Consider the following 21,316-nt stretch of genomic DNA (forward strand, 5'->3'; position numbering starts at 1 on the left):
GTACACGTGTACCTGGCGCAACCATTTCAACCGGGTCGGAGCCGGGCACTCATGTACCTGGCGCTGTCTCACCAGCCGAGTCACATGCTTTAACTGATTGGTTGGTTTATTTTAATTCGGACAATAAACGGGAACAAGGCCCTATGATATAAAGGCGAATGGATAAGTCGCATTTAGAAAAGAGAGGACAGGAATTAGAAAAATTAATTACGAAAGAAGAAGAAGTATCTGAGTCGGATAATCTGACACATACAAGCCATGTAGTCAGTCCTGTCAAAGTTCCGGAAAGTGTAAAGTACCAACCGGGTCACAGGTGACCCGGTACTATATTTTCAACCTGGTCCAAGCGCCGCCCAACCGGGTGGATTACCCGGCTCACCCGGCGCTGGACCAGACACTGCTAGCATGTGCCATGCTTACATACAGTATGTGTGTTCGATTATCCGGTTCCCTCGCCTATCGCCTATATCGCCTCTTTTGTGGAAAACGGATGTGTGCAGTTATCAGGTTATGCGAGGTCTGACTGTACTGGCTTGATCCGTCTGCTGGGGTTGTGTGTGCATACATAGTCATAATGATCTGTTTACGTGCAGTAAGACATACTGGGATCCCAGGACTGAGAGTGTGCCATGCACCTGGCTATATTTTACTTGCGCTTATGCAGCCAGTACATGCACGGTACATGCGGTAAAACCCGCATGTCAACAGAACCACTCTAGTACACTCAAACGTCGACGGTTATGCGGACACCTTAGATACAGGCACGTCTCTCTACCGGGCACCTTAAGCTTGAGTTCCCATGGCAAAAATGTTTCGAATTTGGGGGATTTGAACTTTTTCGTATGCGCAAGTGCTTATTTGTCCCTGCCAACCTTTGAAATCCACACATTTTTATCAATGGATTCTTTCTGTAACCTGAACATGTGCACTGCGTGCCAAATAAACTTCTTCAAAAATGGTAGATGAGTTATTCTGAGACGGGCAAATCTGAGATACGGGCAGTGCCCAGATAAGAGACGTCCGAGTGTAATACCACTTGGAAGGGTAGAAGGACCCCGCCCGTACCCCCCCCCCCCCACCCTTACACATACCGTAAAGTACCGTTGATCCGCCCCCTCTCTAATTCCCACCCCCTGTCGATTTTCTCCTTGTGAAGCGACTTCGGCGTATACAACGAAATACGATGTTGAACCGACGCATGCACTGCTGTACACAATACTTGCCAATCCAGGATCAAAATGTGCACAATCCAGCACATTGAGTCTGATCCTCCACGTTGTTGTACATCGTACCGCACTTGACAGCCTTGATCTAATTCCCGCCCCCTACCGAAAACCCAGCTGGGAAGCGACATGGCGTGGGGGCGGATCAACGGTACGTGTGCATGTGTGTGTGTAAACAGAGTGCGATGTTTGCAACAAAGTTACCCGCTTGTGCGGAACGGACGCGGGAGCCACTAGCAAATTTCGTACATTGGCGGCCTCCGCTGCACCATAGCTAAACCAAACCAAACCATAGAGTACAACAACAGGCTATGGGTATTAACAGATCTTTCCAGGTCTACTCGTCTTGGTGAGCAAGAGACAAATCCCACGCATACATACACACAGCGGAACACACCAGAACAAAAAATATAAAAGTAATCGTGACAAATACGATACATAAATATAGCGCTTTGTACAAATTTAATTATCAGCAAAAAAAAGAAAAAGAACAATGAATTCAATGCGTATAAAAAGTTCCATATGCGCAATTTACATGTGTAGTCGAATCTGTAAAAAAAAAACACCTAATGGGCTAGAGAGGCTATGGAGGCTGGAGAAATAAAGAGAGAGAGGAAGAGAGAGAGAGAGAGAGAGAGAGAGAGAGAGAGAGAGAGAGAGAGAGAGAGAGAGAGAGAGAGAGAGAGAGAGAGAGAGAGATGGAGGGGGTGGGGTGTTGATGAAAGTTTCCAAATTTTCAAGGCGGACACAGCCAGCCTGTAACTACTATTGCCGGCCAAAGAGCAAGCGAGCAACAATGCCGGGAAGAAAGCGAAACATTTGCCACTACTACGTACGGTGTTGCCAGGGTCTAGTCTGTCTTCAACTGGCGACCGAGGAACTCCCTGTAAACAACAAATGGGTTGAAAAGGGATCATGTTAACAAAGCGGCACATGAAATACATGTGAGCAGATGAACAAAAGCACACCAAGGTGCAAGCACGCATGCAAATCTCTCTGTCTCTGTCTCTCTGTGTCTCTCTGTGTCTCTCTGTGTCTCTCTGTGTCTCTCTCTCTCTCTCTCTCTCTCTCTCTCTCTCTCTCTCTCTCTCTCTCTCTCTCTCTCTCTCTCTCTCTCTCTCTCTCTCTCTCTCTCTCTCTCTCTCTCTCTGTCTCTGTCTCTGTCTCTGTCTCTGTCTCTGTCACACCATTGGATGCCCATCGCCGGAGGCGATGATAGCGATGCTACAGCAGAAGCCATAGCAACTTGTGCTGGGATTGCACCATTCAACAGCTTGCAAGGCTGAAGAATTGACCGCCACTATTCAGCCTGGTCTACACTACACAGCTATGAAGTGGCTTTTTTCTGGCCAGTGAATCCCTACTTTTTGGTCTTTTTTATTTTTTTCCCGCACACACATCACACCACATACTCCGGCATGCACTGGCTGTTGGTAACCACCCAGGAGAATGAAAGAAAAGTCAGGAAGAGTCTGAGAAAGAGAAGAAAGACGCGTGTGACCATAATCGTCGGGAATCGAACCCGCAACCTATCGATTGGAAATCGCTGCACATACCACTGCACCATATGGGACACACTCTGTCACACACACACACACACACACACACACACACACACACACACGCACGCACGCGCACACACACACACACACACACACACACACACGCGCGCACACACACACACACACACACTGGCGGCAAACTTACCAGTTCTGTACCATCATCTTCTGCACGGCTACAAGAGCTTCGTAGCGCACTTGCCCATCAGCGTGATTCATCAGTCCCATGATAAGCTGCTTGCCACCCAGACTGTCCAGTACCCTATACACACACGTACACGTACACACAGACACACACACACGTACACACGTTCACACACACGCACAAACAGCAGCAGCAGCAACAGCAACAATTCTAGTCACACAATAGCATCCAGCTTCAACATGGATTCCCAATAGCAATGCAAGATAACAGAGGAAACGTGTCAAGTCATGAAGAAGAGTAAACTCTGAAACAAAGTACCGTATTATCTCTAATATAAGCACAGTCTCCAATAATAGCACGTCTCCAATAATAGAACACCTTGGGGCGGCATTCAAAAAATAAAGTGCTCAGTCTCCATTATAAGCACACTGTGTAAATTCATTATCTGTACCGGCGAAAACCCCCTGAAATGTGTGTGTCTGACATATAAATTTGGCATGGCAACATGCCTCTGAAATGAGGTTGAAATAATAATGGAACAGTCTCCAATAAAGGAACGTCTCCATTAATAGCACGGGGCGGAGGTACATTGAAAAAATAAAGGACCGTGCTTATATTAGAGATAATACGGTAATAGGGGTTTCATGCCTGGTCCAATACACGTACAGTACTCTACCTCAACATGGTGGCAAACAGTAAAACATAACAATGGAAAAAGGACCTGGGGTGAAAAGTACCTTGGATGGATATAAATAGAGTCAGTTCTGCTCCATTTTTTGGGTGCAGATTATGGATACTGTAAAGTGAGAAAGAAGATAGAGATAGATATATGGAGGGGGGGGAGGGAGAGAGAGAGAGAGAGAGAGAGAGAGAGAGAGAGAGAGAGAGAGAGAGAGAGAGAGAGAGACACACACACACACACACACACACCACTGGACTTACTTCTTTCCTCTCGGGTAGTGTCGCACATACTCGCCAAAGTCGTGCGCTGCGACCTGCAGCACGGTGCTGTCTTGTGACTCCTGCAGCAACTGAGTCAGGATCCTGGAAAACGACAATTCAACAAAACGCAGAAACGCAGACCTTTGGTTACATTCTTGAAGGGTTGATAATTTCCGACAAATTTAGTCAAGAAAGGCCATGGTCAAATTATGACCATGCTAGTGGAACAAACAAAAGAGAAGAAAGAGCAACCAGACCAAAGCAGAGTTGCATGTTTCTGTGTTGATGGATGACTTACTTCAGCACTTCGTGATTCTTCTCATTCAGTCGCTGAGCATTTTCTCTCTGCAATATGATGCAGGCATACACGGCCACCATACAGACATACATACAGACAAACAGACAGACAGCATGTTATAAATACCTGGCCCAATACATACACAGTTGTGGCAACACCAAAAAAGATACTAGAAAGAAAGCAGCCTTCGTTCCAATTCAGCAGCTACTAGACACCTGTTCTGGTTGGGTTCCGATGTCCGTTGTTCAAGAAAAGAGTTAATTGACACACAACCACCACACACTGCAGACAACTCACCCAGAACTTGTCAGATTTGTGCACGGGGGTCCACTGAAGACGTCCAGAGCGGACCTCAGACAGGTACTCATCAAATGAACTACAAGAGCAGGAACAACACAACACAACAGTCATACCACATTCAACAAACATTTCAAGAGCAAATGGGCCTAAAATAAAATGTTTGACTTGAGCAAGAGCCAGTCAGACTGATTTTGTCCACAGCTTCGCGTACGCTGAATGGCTTGGGTGAGAGGAGAGACAGAAGAATCCATACTCATGTGTTTATTTCTTCACAGCATAGTGACATGTTCGCTGGGAGTGACTGGACAGGGCCTTTCCGGTCAGGGACCCCCCACTCCTGCTACAGAGAGAAATCACACCTGCGTGCGACCGGAGGTGTCCCCTCACCACATATTGTACTTCGCTGTGGCCAGAGAGGATCCAAAAAATCGATATTATTTTGCTGTTAGATGCCGACTTCTGACTTCATCACTTTCAAACACTGTGGTGGATGTGTTACAATGCACTTTTGTTACAAGGTCTATATTAGGAGAAGAGCGGAACATACCTAAGATCGAGAAGGTACTCCTCGAGTTTCTCCTGCAGGCTCTCTACGTCATCCTGGAAAGACATGTGCACACGAGAAAGAAAATCAGTTTAACACAAAGCAGTACGGTATGCTGCAAAACAAGCAACATTTGCGATGCTCTATTCTCAGCGATTTTAGTGTGAAAGGAGTGCTTTTGCTAAAGTTTGCTAGTCCCTCCTAAACATTCTTCGGATCTGAATTCACTCTACTGTTATTGGGCTGGAGATTCTGGTCGCCAAAAGATGTTGCAACAAAAAAGGTGTTTGTGGGGGGCGGGCTGGCTGGCTTGGGAGGTGCTACAACTTTGCGCACCAAAACAATTACCCAGCCACACTGACCGGCAGACACGCAGTCAAGTTAGCCATGTGCTCGCACTTCCCGTCGCGCGTTCTAGGCATGGCCTTAACACCATATCCTTTCTCGCTGCTAATCGCTGGAATGCTTTACCTGCTGCCTGCCGTACCGCTACCTCTCGCTCAGAGTTTGTACAATTGTGTCAATCTTTCATAGGGTTCCCTGTAATAAGATGACACCTGTATGGTTCCCCTGTTAAAATAATAAATACTACTACTCCTACCCAATTTACAGAAGGGCGTTGGGATTCATGAACTGAAACATACAGCGTACATGTACCGTGGCAAATTTCCCCAAAGGAGAAACTAGATACCGGTACCAGAAATGGTGCCACTGGTGGCCTATCAGGAGAAACTTACCCGAATATCCTCATCCTGCCACTGCTTGTTAGCCAACACAGCAATCACCTACAGTGAGAGAGAGAGAGAGAGAGAGAGAGAGAGAGAGAGAGAGAGAGAGAGAGAGAGAGAGAGAGAGAGAGAGAGAGAGAGAGAGAGAGAGAGAGAGAGAGAGAGAGAGAGCATTCAAAACAACAGCAGCAGCAGCAGCAGCAGCAGCAGCAGCAGAAAAAAAGGTTATTACCGACGTCTCAATATTCACACAAGGTACTTTGAAGTAGATGAAATGCGTACTACTGCTGTGGACATCGAAATCCGATGGGATGACCGGGGCCGGCGCCCTTACTGCCATAGGGTGTACACACCCAATGTAGTTCACGCTGCCAAAATGGACCAGCAGTGCTCACGGCTGCAAGGCCAGCGCCCCGTGGCCGTTTGATTTCTCAACGTATTTCAATATCCACAATAGCAGTAGTTCAAAACAGGGCTGTCTCACTGTGTCACTGAAGGCGGACATTGGCACACTGAAAACTGCACACTGTATGCAGCTGGCATAGAGGGTACTACATGTACATGTACTGACATTGGCAGCAGCACTTCTTCGTCTTTCAGCGAGAGCCGTCGAGCCATACGCGTAGACGAGAAGGGAAAAGCTTATGAAGATACTGCGTAGATGCTGGTGAAGTAAAAATACTTTTGAAGTAAAAACAAACAAACACTTACGGTTGGCACTTTGCATGAGATCATAGCGGTGGCGGCGACGTGAACTACCTGCTTATCAGCGGGCTTCTCCAGCAGGTTCTGCCATGGTGGGAGGCATAGGCGCAGAATAACACACATGCACAGGCAGATAAAACGAAGTGAACTGAGCAGGACTGCACACCTACAGAGGATACCAAAGCCTGTTTGATTCAGGTCACATGACGGGTGCCCCATTGCTTGCATGCATCTCACTGGCCAGCAGAGTAGTTTTGTTTTTCTCTCCCGGCCATGCCAGGCGCCGGCTTGAAATTCAACACTGGCTCAAAAGATAAACCTAACGTGCACCGCCAATCCAGGTCAAAGCAACTATGATCGTGTGAAAGACATAGGCAAGCAATCAGCTTCCATGCTGGGCTGAACACGGCAGACGTTGTCGGGACTTACGCGCAGCGCGGCCAGAATGATTCTCGTGACCTTCTCCTTTCCGGATCCCTTGAGGGCATCGGCAAGAACTGGGATAGCGTTGAGCCTGCGGACGAGAGAGTGAGGTACACACAGTTCATGTACATGACATACTGGAACAGCAGTAACATCAGTGACACACACACACACAACTGCAACTGCACTGCATGTACAAGACCTAGCATGTTCTCCTATTTTATATTATTCATTGGTTTGAGGGTACGATGCAAAAGGGAAAAGTCTGAAGAAAAAATTGACTGTCACTACCAGGACTCTAACCAGGGACCTTCGCTTTTTACAAAAGCCAGGTTTATGAGCCTGAGCTTGGCCAAAATCAGGGTTCTAAAATCCAGCGGGACTAATTCGGATGACTAGACGCGAGTTCACCAAGCGAGAATCAAGTCGGCAGGACAAGCGCGAGCACACACATACGGAGCAACACACAATAGACCCATTGCGCAATGACGTAATTTGTACCATAAACACCGAACCAAGCCACCTGAGGGGGGGGGGGGGGGGTCGTCTGGGCCATGGGGTGTTGAACAGTGCACTCCTGATCCCAGCATACTCACAAGCATTACTCATGCATTCCATATTTGGCTGTGAAGGGTGTTTTTACGTCATTGCGCAATGGGTCCATTCCTTGAGCATCGCTGAAGTCGCTACAACCTCTTCACAGTAGAAAGAGTGGGGTATGCCGTGAGGACTTACTCGATGACCGCAGTGGCCACGGTGGAGCTGTAGGCCATCAGCCACAAGCAGAAGATCAGCTGGTACTGCATCTGAAAGCCAGTATTCCGACTGGCCAGCACATCCAGCAACCTGTCATCAGACAGAAAACAAAAAAAGCATGATCTCAGCAACAACAACAACAACAACAACAACGACAACGACGACAACGACGACAACGACGACAACAACAAGAACAACGACGACAACAACAAGAACAAGAACAAGAACAAGAACAACAACAACAACAACAACAACAACAACAACAACAACAACAACAACAACAACAACAACAACCACGACAACAACAAAGTAAGACTGCACATATCATCTAAAGTATGACACCTGCGTACTGTTGTACACTAAGTGTGTGTATGCCCGACTGCCGAGACCCGAATTCGTGGATCTTAACGTTCAAGCCTCTTCTTCAGGCACAAGGAAGTGAGAAATAGTAGCATGTTTGCAACATGTGTGGTCGCATACTGACATATTCACTGCATGTAGTGCCAGCATATGGAACAGCCTAGGAATGTCACAATTCTAATTGAGCAAGTCTCTCATGGGTAGGTTGTCAAGCTGCTCACCCGAAAGAACTGAAGAATTCTATAGCCATGACATGACGACTGTCATTCTCAAAGCAAAACCAACAATTAGTCGGTCAATGCTAGAATGACAGTGCTTTATGCTGGCTGACAAAGTGAATGATAACAATATGTTCTATGAGATACCAAGACCAATCGACTATGTACATGCACGCCAACACTTGCGTGTGAGAGCAGGACCGCAAAACACAATCACCTCTTCTCTACTAGAATAAACACTTCACAATGCACGCCTGTATCCTTGTCCACACAATAACCCCCCCCCCCCCCCCCCCCTTGCTGACTGCGATGGTTTTAATTAACTTACGGCTTGATTCCGTGCACACGCATGTATCCAAGACGGTATGCCTCGACACGCATCAACCTCTGCAGTGCACTAGCTACGCACGTCACATAGACGTTGTTCTGAAATGAAAATAGCAAACAAAATGGAACCAAATGAAGTTACAATAATGCTGCAGAATAGAAAACTCGAGCTCTTTCGGATTCGGAAACGTAACCGTATCCGTGTTCCGGTAGCATAACCCAAATGAATGCACATACCAAAGAAGATACTCAAAGTGGGGAAGCCAGCTATTTCTGTGTTAGAACTGGCCGCCAATCAAACACACCAGAAGTGAGAATGATGGGCAGTGGTGTACCTACCGGTGAAGTAAGCTGCAGCACTACCCAATGCAGGTGTGTATGTGTGTGGCTATTCCTGGGTCACTACGGGGAATTCGGAAAACGGAGTGCGCCAATCAAACGCACCAGAAGCGATAATGAAGGCCAGTGAGTGGTGTACCTACCGGTGTAGTAAGCTGCTGCACAACCCAATGCAGGTACCAGCGCTGGTCCTCAGCCGACATCAGGTGACGAGAGTGCAGCACCAAGAACGATACAAGACGACTCGACTGCAGGAGCACACACAACAACCAAGAAGACGCAGGAAAAACAAATTCATGAAGACGATCATATTGATGTAGGCAACATGCTGGCGTACAGTACTGTCGGGAACGACCAGCCTGGAATTTCACCAAGCACAGCATACCGATGTATACACAGTGACTCGACTGTGCATAGACTGTAGTACGTGAAAATAAGAACGGTCTAGGCTACGAGGCTGACCCCCTAGTTCTTCGGAAAACGAGAGTACTGTAAACGGCAAGGCGGAACTGGTGCCTACAGTCCATTCATCGGAAACTGGCCCGCTGGCTTTTGAAAGTCGGATTTGGGCCGAATTGAGGATCAAAAACCCACTTTAAATCTCAAAAATCTGGGTTTTGGATCTGCTTCTCCATACATTTTGCCATGGGATACCTGTCCTAATTTTGTAAAAACCTGGCTGAATTTCTATTTCCCTGTTCTTGGACTTTTCTGGCCTCAAATGTGGCAAGGAGTAATTGCACGGGTCACACAATGCAGGATGTACTGTTGTTTTCACGATATCTACAACTATGCGACAGAGACACCAAAAAGTTAGGGTGCCAGTTTCCAATGAATGGACTGTAGCAAGGCGTTGCCAGTGCGTTCCAGAATAGCAGAAGTGCACAACATACCCGCAGGCTACAGTACTGCCTGGTGCCAAAGAACAGGGGGGGGGGGGGGGGGGGGGGGCAGAACCGTAGCCTAGGCTGTTAGTGGCTTTCATGCAGAACTGCCTATAACGTATTTCCCTGAATGTCAGTCACACACTTTAACAGAAGCCCTCAAAGGCAAAGAAGGGGGTACGACCTTCTATCGAGTGTACGTAAGACTTTCCGTAGATCGACTACGTTTTCTACTATTTTGTAACGTAACTACGTTATGCGGAAACTCTCTATCGTACAATCGAGTGCGATTGATGATCAGGGAAATAGGGTATAGCTGAGCCACCATGTACAAACGGGTACTAGTACTAGTATCCCTGACATGGTACATTTCAAGCCCGTTCATTCTTCGGTGCCCGACATCACTTTACACTGTACAGTACTAGCAAACACACGGTGTGAGTATCTTACCATCTGGACAATGAAGTGATCCGGTCTGTTCATGAGCTTGATGAAGCTACTGTACACGGGCATACCAGATCTGCAAGGAAAGGAGAAAGTGGACAGACAGACAGACAGACACAGACGAGCACCAGTACCATTAGCAAAGCGCTTCCAGGCACAGCGAAAAGGTGATGGGCACCAGAGCAGCAGACACGGAGCACAGGAAAAAAGGTCTATGCAGCTAGCAACGGAAAGGAAATTCCAATTGCTGATGTGTAGTGTGATTAACCCCTTTAGCGCGAGCGTCGTACTAGTACGACGCACATGAGTTGCATGCCCCACGGCCGTCGTACTAGTACGACGCGCGCTGTACACTGTACAGTACGGATCGGCTATAGCGTTGGTGTTTGATTTTCGTGAAAATATCACTATAGGCGATATATTACTATAGGCGATATGCATACTTAGGTATGCCTGACAAATGCGTGTATGGTGTCATTTGAATCAGTGCAGCGTGCAGACGCGTGCTGTGCATATGACTGTGCAATACGCGCAGTGCAGAGCTAGTTCGTGCGGAAACAAAAACTTCGTGACTTTTTGACATGAGTTTTCATGGAGTTCCTGTGCTCAACAAATGTGTTCTTTTGGAAGAGAAACACTTCAACACATTCAATCGACATAACAATATCTACAGGATCGATTAGTGGGAGTAGAGTCTCAGTCTGGGTCGCCATCGCTCGACTCATCACCGCTGAAACCGTTCCAAGTAGCAGGTCGATCGTGATGTCGTATTTCACGGAGAAGCTTCTCCGCGTCCCTGATCGTCTTCGCTGTTACCTGAATGCCTTCTCCAACATCTCGGCGGAGACCACGGTAGCGCTTCAGCGCTGGTACTCATTACTGCCTCCGATCTCGCTCGAGGATGCCCCGGAACAACAAGCACAGCCCACGCCAAACATTTCGAATTATTTCCTCCTAGGGATATCATAGTTGTACCAGCGCTTCCTGGCTGCCGCGATCAGATCTCGCCATGTACGATGTATAATTTCTTATGACCATCACTATAGCCGATGAAAAATGTATGCAATAAGATCATTTTGACAAAGAAATCGTATCATTATAGCCGATATATTACTATAGCCGATTATTACTATAGCCGATCCGATATGTATAGAAAGGGGTGGTTTACGAAAATGAATTTGAGAATACGATCACTATAAGAGGTATATTACTATAGCCGACAACCCTATAGCCGATCCGCACTGTACAGTGAACCTGCATCTCATAGTCGTGGGGTCCGTGTTGAGTCCATAGTGACTTGTTCAAACTATCGTAACTCACTCAATACTTGGTCGATTCTCACAATCGAAACATGTATCTGCAAGAGAAAACTCTCAGCTGGCGATAGAAACAATCGCCGAAGCGATGCGACTACCGGTTGTTGAGATATGCGACTCGACACGGCAAATTACAACTCGATTTTTTTGCGCACTCTGCAGAACGCGTATTTTCCATCATGGATCATTTGTGCGCTACCTGCTGCCATGGAAACAAGATTCAAATGATGGTAGTGGATCCCGTGAGTCCTCACAAAAAAATTGAGCTCGATACGAGCAAGGAGACCGAAATGGCAGCTGAATATTTGAGCTCGGTTAGTCTTGGCCGTGCTCAAGTCTGTCGAGCGCGTGGATGAAGTTTGCCAGACTGTAGCACGGGGTTTTGGTTTCGCTCCGAGCTGGGTTTGACACCAGTTTGTCCCTCGTGTCAAGACCTTTCCAGGAAGCTCAAGATCGTGGAATTCGTCCAAGGGAAGATAAAGTTATCGATCCTTGAGCAGCTAGTACTTTCATGGGAAATGCGACTTTTACAGGTGTTGACGTGGGGCGCGCTCAGGTAGCGTCGTGCTAAAGAGGTTAATTCACCAGAGAAAATCCGCCAGATTTCTGTGGTCCAAACACCAGAAGCTAAACGTTTACAGCTTTAAAAAGCACAGTGCATGTAGTGATGCAGTTTCTCCTCTCATTCAAGCTCTAGCTGCAGCCGACAGCACGTAACGTTCTACCAATATCTATACTAGTGATTCAAACAAGTACTGTAAAAGCTGACTAGGCCCCAAAAAACGCTCTCAAGGAAACTCACTGTTCGGCATACTGGTGGAAGAAGCGGATGCTCGTTGGGTCATTCTACAATGGCGTAATGCACACGCACACACGCACACACACGCACGCACACACACACACACGCATGTGTAGAAAAAAGAAGAAGACAGAAACAACATGTCAGGTCGAAGCAGTCCCAAAGAAAGGAGTGAGGAGGTAAACAGCGACAATGACTTGCTAACCGCAGCAGAAACATCTAACGTACAGCAATAGCGCAGCACAGCAGAGCGGCTGGTTTGGCTGAATGTCACAATTCTAATTGAGCAAGTCTCTCATGGGTAGGTTGTCAAGCTGCTCACCCGAAAGAACTGAAGAATTCTATAGCCATGACATGACGACTGTCACTCTCAAAGCAAAACCAACAATTAGTCGGCCAATGCTAGAATGACAGTGCTTTATGCTGGCAGCAATAGCACCAGTGATAAACAGCAGCAACATTAGTGGTGACAGATATGTACATTGGAACTCTCTAAGTACGTACTCTGATAATACATACTCTTGCTTAGTAAGGAACTTATCCCGAGTAGAGGGGTACTGATCCATACAGAGGTATGTTTGGATAATAAGTATCTTGGATACTAAGTACACTTTCCTACTGCCCATGCATGGGGTGCATCGCATCAGAGTTCTTGGTGGCCCAAGACACAGCACCACCAGCAACAAGAGTTGGGTGGGTAACAGCAGCAAACACCAGACGAAGAAGAACACCCCCCCCCCCCCCCACACACACACATGCCGATACGTACCTGAATGAGATCGTCGATAAGCACCAGCACATACTGCAAGACTTGCTCCTTGGAGATTGACTGCAGGATCTGCAGCAGAGCCTTCACCGCCTGCACACACAAAACACACAAACACAAACACACACACGCGCACACACACACACACACACACACAAACACACACACACACACACAATGTACATGTTAGGCCCACAAGTTCATGCATTATTCATTTGGCCTGGGTAGCTACTTGCGCGCCCATGTTTGCCATAGCATGACTCTTGACTCCGATAGACAGTAGCCGCAGGGCCACTGCATGATCAACAAACAGCAGCACCAACAGCAGCAGCAGCAGCAACCTCAACAGCAATGCCAGAGTTGTGCTTACCTGCACACCGTGTGTGGCAACAAGCTGTGTGCGTCGCTCAACGTCGGCTTTATCGTAATCCGAGATGAAGCGAAACACCTCTTCTGTGATCACCTTACCTCTGTGTGTGAGCATGGGCAGAAAACAACGCAAAACAACAACAAGAAAAATCAGGCAAAGTAACGGTAGTCGGGGTAGGGTGGGCGGGCATGTGGGCCAAACAAGAGAGAAAATATAGCGATCATGCTGACAGCCATCGTGAAAACCTGAAGAATGGACCTTAAATCTGAGGCATTTTGTTGGGCATGTGGACAATACTACGTGCGACACACACAAACAACAAGAGAGAGAGAGAGAGAGAGAGAGAGAGAGAGAGAGAGAGAGAGAGAGAGAGAGAGAGAGAGAGAGAGAGAGAGAGAGAGAGAGAGAGAGAGAGAGAGAGAGAGAGAGAGAGAGAGAGAGTGGGAGAGAGAGTGTGTGTGAGAGAGAGAGAGAGAGAGAGAGAGAGAAAAAAAGAGAGAGAGAAGCTGTGTGTGTGTGTGTGTGTGTGTGTGTGTGTGTGTGTGTGTGTGTGTGTGTGTGTGTGTGTGTTTGTTGAACTATGTACATGGACTTACTGGAAGTAGGACTGCCATGATGTTTGAGCATGCCGCACCTGGACAGCCTGTTGCTCGAGTTTGCTCATGGGCGCGGATGACGAAGAGTCTGTATGTAAGCAGGCATGCATACAGATAGACATGCAAGCAGGCATGCATACACACACACGCACACGCGCGCACGCGCGCACGCACGCACGCACACACACACACACCAACAAACTATGTACTGCAACCGCAGTGGTAGTGGTAGTAGCACTGTATTTCTCCGATTATAAGTCACACTCAATTACAAGTCGCATCCCCATTTTTTCAGGTTTGAGCAATCTTGTTTCAATACATGTACATTCGCATAGGTAGGATGTCACACGATCTTCTTTGCCCTTGAAGTTGTGGAGTAAAAAGGCACGACTTATATTCGGGAAAATATGGTAGTCATAATTTGTGACAGATACCACAGTAGAATAGTGGCTGCATCCGATTTCTTGCAGACAGCTACAGAGCTGCCCATGAAATCCAGTCGCATCACTCAAATTTGCGCCTTGCACCATTGCGCAGCCCAGTGTTCGCTGGTGTATGGCTGCGCAACGCCCGGCACGTACTTGAGCGACACGACTGGATTTCATTGACCAGCACTGTACATTGGGCTGCACTACGTACCTTCTGGCTCGCTCTTTACGGACAGGTCATCGTAGTGGGAGACACGCGCGTACGCCATGGTCTAGCGAGGACGACAATAGTGCCGCTGTGACGGTGGCGATGATGGCGATGACGGTGGACTAGTCTCTGAAGTGGCCAGCACATCACACAAGCACACACAACACAGAACACCCCAAGAGTATGTACATCAGTCAAAGTGTCTACAGTCAACCTCGCCAAGAACAATCTCGGATATAACACCTCGTGAACAACGACGCCATCTTCAGACCATACGTTTTACCATAACAAATAAAGACAACCCGTGAATAGCTATTAGCTACACATTTCTTTTCTCATGCCCAATAACGTGGGTCGTTGTTCGCCAGGTTGACTATACTTTTACGGTGGTAGTCCCTGATACTGCGGTACATTAGGCAGTACAGTAGCACCGGCCTCAAAGAATATTCAGGTTAGAAAGACATCAACATTAAATTTTAGAGAAGATGCCAGACCGGAAGCAAAGATTTAGGAACACCAGTGTGTGTGTGTGGGGGGAGGGGGGTATGTGACATTGCATGCACGGTGTACCTGTCCTATGTGAATGTATAAGCACAGCATATCAACACTGGAGATGATACATGTACTAGTATCTCAAAGATAAGAACATACCAACTAGCCTAAATCGGACATCCCCCGTTCTTTGGCACGCAATGTTCCTACACATTCATGACCATCACCTGGAAACCCCCTACAGCTCTACAATGCAGAAGACGGCTACAGCCTTACGCCCAACCATTAGACAGTGGTTGTACACAGATACAACTACAGCGTGAATACACACGCACGCATGTACACACACACACACGCGCACACACACACACACACACACGCGCGCGCGCACGCACACACACACACAGACACACACACACACACACACATGCACATGCACAAACACATACACACACACACACACACACGCGCGCGCGCGCACGCACACACACAAATGCATGTACCAGCAGTGCAAAAGACAGGCGGCCGAGGGCAAAGCCGAATGCTAACCTGCGGCAATGGCATTGGACAGTGGAATATATCCATGGAAAGACATACACACAAACACACAGCTCAAGCTGCCGGAGTGCACACACACACACATACACACACACCACGCATACACACACACGTACGCACACGCTCATCCTTGCGCGCGCTGTGACGCAGGTCCAGCCGAAATTCTACGACAAGCAATTTTTTTGAAGCCCTACCCGTCAAGTAATGATTGGACTAGCAGTATTCTAAACAGCTGAGGCTGCTGTAAACTACAGCCACAGGACTTCACTGCTCGTCATTATGTACTTCTATACTTCATTATACCAAGGTTCATATCACTTATCAAATCCTTTGAGATTCGAATTCAGTCAGTAAGAAAATGAACTTGTGACTCGGGGTCTACACCATTGCATGCACAAATATTTGTTTATTCGGTCGTGTGAAAGCAAACTGAAGGCATACAAGAGCCGTGTGGAATAGAAGAACTGTGGTGTGCAAGTGGCATGAGTAGCACAACGATTACACCCAACAAATCAAGAGTTGTGCACGTCTGCCTGAACATTCAGTCGCAGCACAACCCCATTCGGGTTGAAGCACTACCACACTCTGACCATCACGCCATCAGCTGATGAAAACAGACGTGGGAGTGCTCTCCGACAGTGCTACACATGCCAGTTTTGGGGCCTAACGAGTGAAAGTGTGATGGGCACAAAATCGAATCACCGAAAGGTAGAAACGCTAAACAACTGCATGCATGGCATTCCACTCGCGATCCTTCGACAAACCCCCGACAAAACCTCACCTGATCAACGAAGTAACAGTCCAAATCTCCACAGCACAGCTATAATTTCTACGTTCGCTCGGTGTACACCACCCACACCTTCTACTACTCCAACAAGCTGAGAAGATGACTCTCTTACTCAAACTTGGTCACAGTGCAGTGACAAAACTGTCGTACATTGGTTTGACAAAACCCTCTCTTGACATTGCAACGCAACAAAATCACTTGGTGACGCCGACACCGCTGTGCACTCAAGCTTGCAGTCCAAATCGCCATAAATCGCGCGCATACGCATGCGTGAATGACGTCTCCACGTTTATCATGACGTAAGAATCGTGCTACCCGCAACTTTCGCCCGGTTTACAAGAGTGTTTGTTCAATATTTTGTCGCTGCCCGCGAGAATGGGTGTTGTTGCACAGATTTTCACACTCAACTCCCCAGATCAGGGGCAAGAAACCCGCTGAAAAGTGAACGAAAGAAAGCATGTGACCAGGTGGCTGCATCATGAATGCATTGCAATGTCAAGCAGGGAGTAGTGCTCCCTGGCCTGATGTCAAGCAAGACAACAAAGCACGACAGTGAATGGGTCAAAGCAAGATTGAGTTCATAACCTGATAACGCCGGAATCATAAAAGCGTCTTGCTTGATCTACACAACAGTACAATCATCATGTGCTTGTAGACGTTGTCATGAATGATTGTAGTAGTACTCCACTGGCGCTGGTTTGCCACAAAGTGGCATTAGTTTCTTTATTGCTTATTCTGTTTGGCTCACTCTACCCAGAGAAGTTAAGGACCTGACCTCACTCCGCCTGTTTAAGATCCGTGCCGCCCCTTATTTACTACGACATGCATAGCTCATTATCCACATGTCCTTTGCGTCTCTGTGTTTTTCACTGTTTTTATTTGACATTATCTTTCTTTACGGAGTTGTTGTTGCTGTTCGTTTTGCTACTCTTTCTTTTTCCCTCCCCTTCTTTCTATTTATCGCCGTGGTTGGCAATCACCCACTCTCGTAATATTGGCCGGTGTTTCCGCCGAGTCTTGAGATGTTGCAATAAATAAATAAAAAAATTAGTTCCCCTCCCCTCCCCCCCCCCCCCCCCCCCCCCCCCAGTCATGAGTATCACTCCGGGTTATGCTTATGATATAGGGCCCGGCATAACCCCAATACGTTAGCTACAATTCGTGACGGTATCGTGTGCATGCGTAGACGGTCTATGCGTTTGCGTGCGATTTATGGCGATTTGGACTGCAAATAGCCCTCGGCAGCCCGGATAATGCTCGACTCATTGGTAGATTCTGCTAGCCGAAACTAGCGGCACGGTGAAAGTGGCAGAACCATACAAACCGTACGGCAGTACTTCAACGTCTGTACGGCCTTCCCTATCAAAATAATAAATTCTACTACTACTTCCTTGAATTCTACTCCATTTCTTTATCCACATACCAAACATGAATGATGCACGAAACATACCAGAAAAAGTACCCAAGTGATATTACTATTATCCTTACAGGGTCGCCGGAACCCGGCGATGCGGCAGGTCCGGCCCGCAAAGCCGCACCAATAATTTAATTTCACCTTGTGACTCTTGTAGTGAATGAAATCATATGGGCCCGGCGGCCCGGATGATTTGGGCCCAATTTCCCGGGGGAGAACCCCTGCACCCCCACCTACTCATGTGGCCGCATCAATGCCGAATACCTTCCCACACCCCGGGCCCTGCATGATTATTGTTGAGTTTGTAGGCCCCTGTCAGCTGAGCTACAGTACATTGTAGGTGCATACATACAAGCAAGAGTCCATAATTAGTAGGGCTCAAACGGTCACGGTTTTACCCCGAACGGTTAACTGCTAAGCTAACGGTCGGTTTAACGGTTATAACTAAGCCAAGGCAATCCTGCGGACTCTTTTATAACGGTATATTTGACTATACGAGAGCGACTCGTACTCATTCAAAAAAATGTACCCTATTCAGTACAATGCACACGTGTACATTCTCTTGCATGCTCATTCATACATACTCTCACACCAAGAGACCAGATATGACCGAGTTGACAGCCCAGAAATTGCGTACGAGTGCGACAGCCTGCGAAAGTGCATACTTTGCAACGACCTGATACTTGAAAAATTGACTAAAAAGTTACTGCGTAACCGTTATCTTTATCGGTTTTAACCGTTAATTCTTCGTAACCGGTCTGCAACCGGTTAATCGGACTAACCGTTTGAGCCCTAATAATTATGCACTCTTGATACAAGTACATCATGTGTGTACATGCACACGTCCCGCGGCACGCACGCATGCACACGCAGGACCGAGAGTGAAATTAATAACCGTGAATGTTGGCTTCGCCAGGGACGACAATAATCTTTTGCAAAACCCCGGCTTAGGACCGCTTATTACACATGTAGCTGGCTGAAAATGTATGGTATCTGAAGTTTAGCGTAATAAAAGTTCCGAACTTTGAGGCCCCATCGGGGAATATTTTACTGTCAATCCTTTGCATACTGCGATGCAATACCGGTTAAATTATTCCCTGCCCATAAAACATACGTACACTGTACAAAAGTCATGTACAATGAGTGGCCGCAAAACAATGACTGATAGTATCAGTCATTGTACAGTAGCTATGACCTACGCGAAGAGTACATAAGTAACATAAGTCATAACCCCCGGGGATTACAGTCATGTACATTGTACATTGTATATACAGTCCCGCTCAATGAAATCCAGCCGCGTCACTCAAGTTTGCACCTTGCACCATTTTGGAGCCCAGTGTTCGCAGGTCTAGGGCTGCGCAACGCCCGGCGTGTACTTGAGTGACGAGACTGGATTTCATTGAGCAGCAATGTACATGACTGTATTGTACTCTTGCCTACACGAATAATTAGCCGCGGTCTATCATCCAAGTTGGGGAAAAGCAGGGCAGCATTTCTGTAAAATCCGCTGCCCCGGCCGGTTCAGGAAACCGACCGACGCCCGTGGATGCATGTTTCGGTCCCATAAGTACAGGCCTTAGCCGCGGCACCAGCGGATTATGCCGACAGAAAACTTGGCAGAATTCGGTATTTTTTCTGGTAAGTTTCATGCATGTTTGGTCTGTGGATAAAGAAATGGAGCAGAATTCGAGGAATTGCCCGCCATAAGGTTTGTATGGTGCTGCCAATTTCACTGCTTTCCCAGCAGAATCTGCCACCTTTTCGAGCAGAATCCGCCGGTCCCTAACAGGCCTAGGCTCTGGGAGAGAATCATGCCGCTTTACCCCGCCTCGGCGCCCAAGACTGCGGAAGCCGCTATAAACTGCTCAGGCCCGCTTACATGTCCCGTAATTCCCTGCGACTGTAAGTCGCATCCCCTTGTCAAAAGAAATCGTTGGCCCCGTAGACGGTTTTAATAGTGTAAAAAAAAGTGCGACTTATATTCAGGGGGAAATACGGTATCATCCGTGACCACCATGTAACAGTTACATGTGCATGTGTGTGCGAGTATAGGCCCAGATATGCCTAGTGTGGCTGGTGGGTTCTCCGCAAAACGAGTGCGCAGCCGAGTCGCTTTTGTCGGACCCAGCTACAGACTTTGACGCTGATGCAAACAAATTGTACTACACGCCCACCGTAGATTCTATTTCCCCGGCTCTACTAGGGACCGGCGAATTCTGCTCGAAAAGCAGTGAAATTGGCAGAACCATACAAAACCTTATGGCCGGCAATTCCTCGAATTCTGCTCCATTTTTTTTATCCATATACCAAACATGCATGAAACTTACCAGAAAAAGTACCCAATTCTGCCAATTTTTCTGCCGGCAGAATCCACCGGACCCTAGGCTCTACCGGGTTTGAGGCTGCATGCATGGTATCATGAGAAGTCGGCAGAGGTATACAGATGTTCTCTCATGATGGACCCGTGGGCAGGTTGACCGGGAATCCCCAACCATTACGCATTCAGCTCTTTCTTATCCGGACCTCAAAGTTATGGGCACCTTGACGACGGTCTACCGTGCACCCCGTGGGCGAGTTTTAATGGAAGTATTACTATACTCATTTGCCTCTTCTGCTCGCATGATCTACTCTAGTACTAGTATCACGAAGCGAACACGGCACGAATGCAAGGCACCGTGGGCCGTGTCATGCATGCATGTAAACTAATTATAGGTATGTATGCATTCACCGCAGATTTTATAATTATTTCCAAAATAAAGCTCCAGAAACTAACGTTATAAAACTATGGCTGAAACAATTATACCGATAACTCGCATATCGATCGTAAAGAGTGCAATCGATAATCGTTAGTGTTCAAAACGAGTGCTAACGATTTTTTATGCATGTATATGAGTGACAGTATTCTAGCCCTTGCACTCCATCCGATAGTGAAGACGAGTACAATCATGTACAATCATGTACTTTCAAGCGCAGTAAAATTGATTTGTGGCTTTGAAAGAGGTCGGAAGAGAATACTCTGTCTTTTCAGTTCATTTGCGGGAAAGGTCAGAGATAAGAGCAGTTGCCGGAGGGTGATGACAAGATTCTTCGCTCTAGAAATAACATGAAATTCTCTAGGTCATGTTGATAAACCAGCCAGATGTCTACAGATGTCAACAGTGCGGTGCCACAAATTTTCGAACGTAGCAAAGGTACCGTGGAATTTTTCCATAAACTGGTGGTCGAAATACACGGGTGGAGCCGACAAGAATCGATAAAACCAATAATTATATCGATCGTTAATGATATTGGTTGATCGTTTTAAGACTTATTGAATGATCGTTTCAGCCCTATATAAAACGCACGGGATCTCGGATACAGGTTCAAGAGGCAAATTCGGAAACAACG

General features: G+C 47.2%; 1 protein-coding gene across 1 annotated transcript; it reads right to left on the minus strand.

Annotated features, from left to right (window-relative positions):
- Positions 1 to 1,533: 1,533 nt before the first annotated feature.
- Positions 1,534 to 16,675, minus strand: LOC135824669 (V-type proton ATPase subunit H-like). Its single transcript, XM_065337388.1, has 19 exons — positions 16,510 to 16,675; positions 14,682 to 14,807; positions 14,043 to 14,130; positions 13,447 to 13,546; positions 13,080 to 13,169; positions 12,314 to 12,357; positions 10,202 to 10,271; positions 9,011 to 9,115; positions 8,530 to 8,627; positions 7,603 to 7,713; positions 6,874 to 6,958; positions 6,451 to 6,528; positions 5,749 to 5,796; positions 5,015 to 5,067; positions 4,465 to 4,543; positions 4,168 to 4,214; positions 3,870 to 3,971; positions 2,931 to 3,044; positions 1,534 to 2,107 (listed from the first exon to the last, which is right to left on the minus strand). The coding sequence occupies exons 2-19, from the start codon at positions 14,737 to 14,739 to the stop codon at positions 2,074 to 2,076; spliced, it is 1,404 nt and encodes a 467-aa protein (XP_065193460.1). The 5' UTR covers positions 14,740 to 14,807; positions 16,510 to 16,675; the 3' UTR covers positions 1,534 to 2,073.
- Between the last annotated feature and the right edge of the window lie 4,641 nt (positions 16,676 to 21,316).

This window comes from Sycon ciliatum, chromosome 9 (assembly GCF_964019385.1).
Source record: "Sycon ciliatum chromosome 9, ocSycCili1.1, whole genome shotgun sequence".
In the NCBI taxonomy this organism is placed as follows: Eukaryota; Metazoa; Porifera; class Calcarea; order Leucosolenida; family Sycettidae; genus Sycon; species Sycon ciliatum.

What these genes read in the sequence shown, in the direction of transcription:
- LOC135824669 (XM_065337388.1), bottom strand. Translation starts at nt 14,739, where the DNA reads ATGGCGTACGCGCGTGTCTCCCACTACGATGACCTGTCCGTAAAGAGC. An exon ending in TCATGGCAGTCCTACTTCCA is followed by an intron (nt 13,547 to 14,042) that starts GTAAGTCCATGT and finishes GCTCACACACAG; the next exon opens with AGGTAAGGTGATCACAGAAG. An exon ending in GTGGCCACTGCGGTCATCGA is followed by an intron (nt 6,959 to 7,602) that starts GTAAGTCCTCAC and finishes TCTCGTCCGCAG; the next exon opens with GCTCAACGCTATCCCAGTTC.